The following is a 10,386-nucleotide window of genomic DNA, read 5'->3' on the forward strand; positions in this document are numbered from 1 at the left end:
TATATATATATATATATATATATATATATATATATATATATATATATATATATCAATTTTTATTTTAAGAATAAAACATATAAACATACATATATATATATAAAAATTAATTTTACTGTGTGTTAGTGGGTGAGTTTATTTAAACTTAAAAAAATAACTTTATAATAAGTGTTTTTTTAAGAAGTAAATATCATTTAATTTTTAAAATAAATAGAAATTTTTTTAAATAGAAATAATTTAGACAAACATATTTATAAAAATAAAGAAAATTTTTTATTTTATTAAAATAAACACTTATTTCTAAAAATAAGTTTAAATAAACTAATCATTATAACACTTGCAGAATCATTTTCTACAAAATTATATAAAAACAAATCATTTATATTTTCTATAATAATTGTCTATAATCTTTATTTTCTTTATCATAATACATATTATTACTCGTATATATAATATAAGGAAGGAACAATATATATATATATATATATATATATATATATATATATATATATATACTGTTAAAAGACAAGAAGAAGAAGAATGATTCATACAAAAGAATGAAATGCATCTAAACCTCCATTTGGCTAAAAGTGATGATAAAAAAAGGTATATATTAGATTGAAAAATGTATGCTAAGTTTTATATCAAATTTTCTTTTTAAGAATAAAACATTTATACATAAATAATTATATTTAAAAATTAATATTATAAAATCAATTTTAAAAATATTTATTTTATGCTAAACAAAATTTAATGGGCATCCCAAACTGTTATTATCTCTTGCAGAATCGTTTTCTATAACAGTGACATAGCCAGCAAATTGATCTGCAATAAAATATACAGTCACGTTCTCAGATAATAATAATTTCTCGAACCTGTCGGAATCCAGAAGAGAGCTACATATATGCTATGATGCGGATATCAATCGATATATATGCACATACAAGACCCACATTATTATTAATTTCATGCAAGTTATATATATATACACACCATAAGCACCAAGTTATGGCGCTGACGAGTGATACATTGTGTATTGGGGCAAGTCTGTGGTGCCAGATAATTAGAGATGATTTTCAAACAGGCACAAATTTGGACATCAATTTTGAACCTTGTATATATGATCATATGAGAAGACCCTACACCTACACCTTAATATATGTGTATATATATCATTTCTCTCTCCAATAATGCACTTCTTGGGCAGCCAATATTAACCTTTTGGAGGGATTATATTCACAAAATGCATGGTGCTGCCTGGAGCCCGCAACTGGATCATATCATATGCCAGCAACACACATAATACTATAGGCCACGATAATAATCAATCTATATATTAATTTCATAGCTAAAACTATGCCAGCAGCGCTTCAAGATGTACCAATCACAATATCTTCAAAAATGCTCACCGTTCATATTTTATACATGTGTGTATTCACTAACGTGTGTACATTAGTACATTTAAATATCAATCAACGTACGAGCGCGTAGGATAACAGATGTAACATAATAAGGTTCATGGAGTTTTCTTTTTTAAAGACGTTTTCGTTCTCTGTTGTACGTACGGGTTTTCTTCCTTCATCGATTTTTTAAACGTCACTAGACTTTTCCATGGATCAATTCTACTCAAGTAACATCATATATCCCTGTCTATCGTATATGCTTCCAATGAGTTATGAATGCCTGCATCGTAGCTAATAACAATGTGACAAGTACCCCTCATAATATTTTGATAATTTGAGTCTTTGACCCGCTTCTTCACGGAAGTCAACCAAAGTAACCACGACAAAGACTATAATTTAAGAATACCGAGAGAGAAGAATATATATATATATATATAATGTGTTTGATTTAACTAAAATTAGATTGGATTCCTTTGAAAAAAGTTTTAGATTCAAGTTTTATAAAAGAAAAAAAATATTATTGATTAGAAAGATATTTTATTAAAAATAATTAATCATATTTTTTTTACAAAAATTTATCATTAACAAAGTTAGTAAATGTATAATAGTATTATGATGAATATATATATATATATATATATATATATATATATATATATATATATATATATATATATATATATATATATATATATATATAAGCACGTAGACACATATATTTATATGTGTTATATAAATTTAACTTTTAATCTTAGACAGCTCAGATTCAAATGTATATGATGAAATGCTCCGAGTTATAATTGTTACTGTTAAGATAAAAGACTTGTGAATGGACACGTGAGAAGATTAGGATCACAAAAAAAATTTAGCTTCACTCATTAATCAGCAATAATCGTCATCCAAACTTCTGCTGATGAAAACAGACACATCAACAGGAAAAACAAAGATATCCGGAGGGGAGTGGGGGGGATCATCAATTCTCAAATCTTTTTGCTACAAATTTTCCTGTTATCAACATCTTCCTATTGTTTTCTATCTTGGCCGTTTCAACTTTCCACGAGAGAAAAAGAGTTCAAAAAAATTCAACTCAGAATAAAGTAAAAAAAAAAAATGAGAATTTTTTTACAGCTCACATGTGCTGGAAAACATCAAAATTTGCTCCGGTTAGATCCTCAGACAGTGACATTAACGGATAGCTAGTGAAATCTATCGAATTCTGAGTCAGAATCTGCCCTTCTTGCCACGAACTTGTCTTGAACTCTTTAGATTTTACCACATTGACATGAAACTGTAACAAAGGATCAATCTTAGTATTATTATTGTGGTTCTCACCATCCCATGAGAACCCTGCATTTTCCATCATTTGGCACCCTCCCCCAGCTGGATAAACACTCATGCTTGGGCTATTGCTGGAACTTTCCTTCATCAAAGCACTGATTTTAGAAGCTGAGTTGTTATCTGAAAACTCCGCCTCCACCAACATGTTCCCATGATCAGAAGAACTATTTAGACACGGCAATGAGGAGAATCCATAGCTTGAGTTGGTCCCCACAATATGGTTCTGATCAAATTGTCTAATTGGGTTGTAACCCATTTGGAATTCAAAGTAAGACAAAGGGTAGTCTAAAGCAGCATTCTTGCTCATGAAAACGTCCCTTGAAGCTTCTTCTGTTACATTCAGTCCACCATCATAGTAACTTGAATTGTTGACTACAAGTGGTGACTCATTTGAGGAAACTAAAATCCCTTGAGACACTTGTAATAGAATAGGATTAGGTGGTGTCTCCAATATGGTTTCCTTCTCTTCCTTTATAATTATGTGTTCTTCAGCACCGAGGAGAGGCTTGTGTGTTGCAGGGTCAATCCCTTGCTTCATAAGCTTCTTCTTCAAACACGAATTCCAAAAGTTCTTAATCTCATTATCTGTTCTCCCTGGTAATTGAGCTGCAATTTGAGCCCACCTGACATTGCAAAAATAACCATTTAAAAAAAAAAAAACTTCTAAAGCATTAATTATAATATGTACTTCATTAACACATACTAAATAATATAACATTAATTCAATGTATTTAATTCTACCTATTTCCTAGAACTTCATGAAGACTAATGATAAGATCCTCCTCTTGTTGAGAGAACATTCCTCTCTTCAAATCAGGCCTCAAGTAGTTTATCCATCTCAATCTGCAACTCTTTCCACACCTTTGGAGTCCTGCAATATTCATAAAGTGAGTTTATTTTCTTTTAATAAGAAGAGAGAATATATTGAAGAAAATAAATGAAATCAAGCATCCACTACCTAGTCAAACTTAGTCACGGACCAAAATCAAGCACCGGACAAGGGCTAAATAATAATAATAATAATATATAATATGTTACCGGCTTGTTTGGGGACGGAACTCCAGCAGCCAACGCCAAATCTGGTTATGTAGTTGAAAAGCTTCTCATCTTCTTCGGGGGACCATAAACCTTTCCTTAATTTTTGCTTTAAACAACAGGAATGGCGACCCATGTGTGCGAGGACAGAGGAAGAAAAAAGGACACAAAAGGACAGCGTTTTTCTTAATTATGGAGAAAGGCTCTCTGAACTATGAAGAAGTGGTCATCAGTGGCTCTATATAGTGAGACATTGCCCGTGTGCTTGTGTCAGTGAAACGTTTTTTTGAGGAGGAGGTGAAAAATGTGTCAGTGTTGTTATGCGTGGAGAGGGTAAAAGTGAGGAACTAATTGTGGTGATTTAAAGAGGAGAGAGGGTGTTAATCATACTTAGGTTTCAAGTTATGAGAGAGAAGCTGGGGAGGAAGGTGAAGCAATCAAGTGGGATTTACGCAAATCCGGTTCTGCTTTTTGCCATTGTATTGGATTGACTTTTAAGACATCCTTATTTCTAGAAAAATTATAAAACAAAAGGTATTATGAAGTATAATTAATAGTTCTATAATGCAATAGATTAACACACTGGTAAGATTTTATTACGTTTATATATAAAAGAATAATTTATATAATAAAAAAATACTTGCTCATATTTATTTATGTATAAAAATAATTTGAATTAGTGACCATCACATACTATAAACTTAATTAAATGAATGAAGGAATATAACAACTCTATGAAATAAACTTGCACTTTAGAGTTATAAATCCGTATATTTTCAACGTGGACATTCTATTTGAATTGAATTTATTCATTTGTTTATTTAGCTTTCTTTGATTTACTATATAATTGATATATCACTAAAGACGTAATTAATTGATGTTCAGTTTAATAAGTCATACAAAATTATAATTTTAAATATATAATTGTGCTAAATATTCAAAAAAAAAAATTATTCATAATAATCTTATTTAATTTTCGATGTAAAATACATAAAGCTAGTTTCTATAAATAAAAATGATATTTTCACAAATTCCAATAAAAGAATATGCTTTATGAAATAAGTCGTCAAAGTAAAATACTTTTGCTGCAAGTCAAATTCCATTCGACCATAAACACTAATACATCTTTTAGTAAATCACGAATTTCTTCCGCATGTTAATTAATGTTAGGGTACATTTGATTTAAAGAAATGAAAGATGTGTAAAAATAAATTCAAAAAAAATTAAAATAGAATATAAAGGTGTGAAATTCATATTAATTTTTAAATTTTTTCTCTAATACATTCAAGTGTAATTAAATCAAATACTACCTTATATTCTTCTTTTGGCTGTCATTAATTTTTTTAAAATATTATTAATCCAGAATCATAACCTAGCCTAATTGATCTTTTGAGTTAGCCTCTAAGATGATGATTTCATCCCATTATATATGTCATTTAAATCATATAACATGAGCAGTTGAGCACAAATTATTTGGATGCCCCTAAGTTGAAGGTAATTTAATTTTAGCAATATATTGTCTAAACGATTCTTATAGACATACTCTTTATCGATTAAAATCTATTAAAAATCATAAATTGTGTGAATTAGTTGTTCCTCTTTGTTTAATAAATTCTCATTCATTATTTATTTTTCTAATAAATTTTAATCAATAGTAAAAAAGTTAGAAGAAATGCATTGCTTTTTTTTAAAAGCAAAAAAAGAAATGCATTGCTAACAAGCCTTTTCTTAGAGAGTACACGTAGTAATTAGATATTTTGTACATGTTTAATTAAGACATTTTTTAATATTTGTTATGTTTTTATAAATAATACTAAAATCGATATTTTGTAATTAATAATAAAATATAAATTATTGCTTAACACTTTGTTTGGTAGAAAAAAAGAAATAAAGTTGATGGAAATAGGAAAAAAAGGAGAGAAATATATAGAAAATAGGATGATTTTTTTGGATTAAGAGAAATAGAAGATTAATTGAAAGTAAATAATATTATGAGGTTGTTTTGTTGGATGATAGGACACAGGAGGAAATTAATTTGAAATTAAAATAGTATTTTACCCTTAACACGTCTCATATAATCGGACCAATACGTTGTGCCTACTTAATCTATTATCCGTAACATATAATCAATTAAAGTGACTACTCTAGGTATCAAAGCATTGCATGGAAGTTAGGAAGAAGGAGCTAGCTAGTAGCGACGCAAGAATGTGGAATCCAGTTATAGGAGCAACTCAAGTGTTTATGGCAACTGTTAGAAAGTGGAAGGTTGATTCAGCAAAGGAAGATCAAAACGAAACATGAAACTAAATACAATCTACTTTAGTTCATGAAGATGGTGTAGTGACGCGAAAAAGAAAGCGTGGTTAAGGAAAGTGAAGTCTGATTGCTAATTTCCAACCTGTTTTCCCTCAATCCAACAACAAAATAACACACCATGGAAATCACTAACTTTAATTCACTCTCTTCACTCAATTTCCAACCTATTTTTATGCAACCAAACATAACGTAAAATTATTACTTGAGCTAAGTGAGGATATGAGTGTACAAAATAAAACTACATCTAATTAAATAAAAGGAGAGAAAATAACCTTAGAGTATATTTGGTCCACGTGTGTTTTTTTTTTCTCTTTTTAGCGTAAATATTTCTTTTAAGTTAACGTTAAAAATAAGAGTGTAAAAGAAAAAGATAAGTTATTTTCCAGTTTCCATATTTTGATTTTACAAACTCCTTTCAGGTAAAACTTGTTTAATAATATATATATATATATATATATATATATATATATATATATATATATATATATATATATATATATATTTGTTTTAAAGTTAGTTATCTCGTCCAATAAAAAAAGTACAATTAAAAAAATTATAAAATTAATTTAACTAGCTTAAATTATTGTAATGATAATAAAAAATAAAAAAATATTAAAATCATATATTTAAATTTTTCAATTTTTAAAAGTTTCAAAATTTGTTTTAATAATAATTTATTTTAGTGGAAATTTGCAGATTATATATATACTATTAATAAAATAAATAAATATTTGAGTAAAAATAATTAGTTTTTTAACATTGTTTGATATTTTTGAAGAAATAAAAAAATAAGAATTTTATTACAGTCAAGCATTGATAAAAAAGCAAAGTAAAAAAAAACAAAAAAAAAAACTTAAGGACCACATTCAAGAAGGTACAAAAGTCCATGTAATAAAAACTTTAAAAAAATATAGGCATGTATCAAAATAATAAAAAAATAGCATAAATAAAATATAAGTAGATTGAAATTAAAGTGAGGTCTAACATAATAATAAAAAGTCCGTGAAATCTATATATCTAAGAAATCTTTTTGTTTTCTTTTTCAAAAGCTTCTTATTCTCATAATTATTTTTAAAAATAAATTATTTATTTTAAAAAAATTATATAAGAGTATTTGATCCAACTTTTTTTTTTCAAAAAATAAAAATAAGTGGAATCCAACATATTATCTGATAACCTTCTAGGATCGAACAGATATCTATGCTATATAATTTTTTTTTTTATCTTATAACTATTATAAAACCGCCTATTAGGCATGCATGCACAAACCTCTGGCATGAGAACTGTAGTGATAGACAGTCACCAAATAAAATAGCAAAAATTTTATATATTTCAATTTGTACACTTATTTTAGTATATTTTTACAGTCTCTTTTATTACATTTTTATTTTTCTCTTCTCCTATATATTTTCTTATCTTACTCTTCCCACTTACTCCAAAGGGTGTCGAGTCATTCTTCATCAACCCAAAAAAGAAAAAAAAAAACGAAGTTTGTATATCAAAACTAAGTTGTGTAAATTACATTAAAGTAATATAATTCGTTACATAGAAAAATTTTCATTTAGTAACAAAATAATAAATTTTAATATGAAACTGTTATTGTGCAAAAACTGAAGGGATTTTTGTGTCAACTGCCATGCATTCACATGTGTATGTAAAAAAAATAAAAAAAATCAATGTATTAAAAACACTGATTAAGAAATAAAAAATATAAAAACTATAATATTTAATGTTACCAATATATTTTCATTAAAATTTAAATAAAATATATTTATTAATCTTTTATTCAATATGTAAGACCAAAGAATATTAAGAATATCTCTTTTTGTTATGATTTGTTTTCTTTTTAATTTTTGGACACTTTGCAGTTTAGAATTTTCTGTGGATGGTAGGAGATACTATAGCAGCCGACACAGGTACGCGGAAGTATGTGCTGGCTACGCTGAAATATTGACTTCAATTTAAAAAAGACCCGAAGTAGTTATTGGTTATTCCGATAAAACACTACTACTGCTTCTATTTTATTTTCTCCTGGTTTTTGATGAATTCCATTTGGGGCTTTAGCTTCGCCTTTTCACCAATTTTTTTTTTAAATATAAGTTTCAATGATTTTTGTTTTTTTCATTTCGTTTATATTTCTTATTTATTAACAAAATATTTTTTATTTATTAATAATTAGTTGGCAACTATTCGTGGTCGGTCAGTGGTGATAGATGGTTAAAATAAATTTTAAGAGAAAATTTTTACATTAAATAATATAGCTATATAAGAGGCATTTTTTAACATATTATATTTTTTTGAACATAAAAAACTTTTTGTTTTATAAAAATTAACAACAAATAATTTCTTTTCGTTGATAAAGCTAAAACTTAAATTTTAATTATTTTATCTTTTGAGCCAAACTTGTTAACTATTTTGAAATTAAGATAAGTTCCTATCGAAGAAATAATTGTTATGTATATCCGTAAAACAACAATAATTCCTCGCATGCACTAAGTATTTGTTAATTACTTTGGCTTAAAATACACGTTTTTCTTCTTCTTTGGCTTACAATACAAGTTACTAATCATCATTGAATATTTAATTTTAGTATATTTGCTTATATACGATTCATTTAACTCATAACTTTTTTATATATAGAAATCAAAGATAAGTAACAATTCATTCATGTACCTTACTTAACCAACTAAATTATATATCCTCTTGTATTCATAATTAATATTAAATATTTATCTGTTTTTGAGTTCTTAAAAAATATATATGATTTTTGTCGAAAAAAATTATATATATATATATATATATATATATATATATATATATATATATATATATGATTTTAATTTGAATTTTTAATTTTATATATAGACGACATAAACATGAGAGTAAATATTTTGTATAAAAATTAGATGATTAAATATGAACAATATAATCGTATATAAAGGATTAAGATTTAATTTGTCTTGATTGAGTATTTCTAAACAGCGCAACAACGGCAACAAGAGAAAAGGGATGAGGAGATCGGTGATGTTGATGAGATGCATTATATTGATGAAGAGAGAAAGAGAGTTGGAGATAAATTTGGAATGACACAAATAAAAAATGAAAAAAAGAAACTACACCATTGATCTTAAAAATATTCAATCTAAACGTTAATAAACACTTATGCACGATGAGAGACATACTAAGGTCTCCCTCCTTAGCCTCTGTCTAAATTTTTTTTATCATGCATGATTTACATAACAACTATTTTAAAAATTATATTATCAGTTATTTTTAATTGTTGGATTGTATAAAACTTTAATGTTAAAAAGAAAAAAGTCTTTCACGTTTGTTTCCCATTATGTATGATAGTTTTTCAACAGATAACTAAATACACCCTAAATAGTAGTAAATACTCATTTTAGGAACACGATGCGCGTTCGGGTCATTTTATTTGGGAATTATTTTTTATCAGTCTTTTTATTTGGGAAATGGGAATTGTGAAGATATCTCTTGGCCTTTCAATGTAAACATGCAGCAGTAGATACAATACAAACAATGTAATCATATTTATTTTTTTTATTTGATTATAGAGGAAAAAGAAAAGAAAACCCAACTCATTAAAATTTATATTTTTCCTTTCTTTTGATTTTTTTATATTTCCCCTTACTTCTACTTTTTGTTCAATTCAATTTTCTTTTTTTTTCTCTTCCTTTACTTTCTATTCATCCAATCAAACATACACTAATTTTCAAACACATAGTCCTTTCAAAAGTATGTACAAAAGGGCTACGGATAATTTATCACCCCCGCTTATAATTATCATTTATATAGTACACTTTTTAATGAATGGCAAATTTTATGCACATTTATTTTAATATTTCATTGTTCTTTTCAAAACGTGATAAGATAATTTCATTAGTGATGTACAATAAAACATTGTTCTTGTCAATATATGATATATCTACTATAACCATTAGTCCATTACGATCCAGCGTTTTACAATCAAATCCAGAAACATGCATATGATTTAGCATAATCCTGTTTGTCCTACTAGACGATATGACAATATGTAGGTCATAAGCATTAATGTATGTTGGTTTTCAGCAATAATTTAATATCAAATTATTACAAACTTAACAATCTTAATTATCATTTAGAAAAATTTCTCATTATATTTGAAGTCAAGTAATTTAAATAATTTTTAAATTTTATATTAAGTATATTATTTAAATGAAAATTCCTTCCCTCTTTTATTCTTTTTTAAATTGGGATATCATAAGAAATTAAAATAAAAAATCACAGTACGTACCCA

The 10,386-nt window shown here is 26.6% G+C and overlaps 1 protein-coding gene across 1 annotated transcript; it reads right to left on the reverse strand.

Moving 5' to 3' along the window:
* Positions 1–2,255: 2,255 nt before the first annotated feature.
* LOC100799243 (transcription factor MYB86) lies at positions 2,256–4,305 on the reverse strand. The gene is made up of 3 exons (XM_003526955.5): positions 3,780–4,305; positions 3,483–3,612; positions 2,256–3,364 (listed from the first exon to the last, which is right to left on the reverse strand). The coding sequence occupies exons 1-3, from the start codon at positions 3,910–3,912 to the stop codon at positions 2,533–2,535; spliced, it is 1,095 nt and encodes a 364-aa protein (XP_003527003.1). The 5' UTR covers positions 3,913–4,305; the 3' UTR covers positions 2,256–2,532.
* Positions 4,306–10,386: the final 6,081 nt, after the last annotated feature.

Source organism: Glycine max, chromosome 6, assembly GCF_000004515.6.
Source record: "Glycine max cultivar Williams 82 chromosome 6, Glycine_max_v4.0, whole genome shotgun sequence".
Lineage (NCBI taxonomy): Eukaryota > Viridiplantae > Streptophyta > Magnoliopsida > Fabales > Fabaceae > Glycine > Glycine max.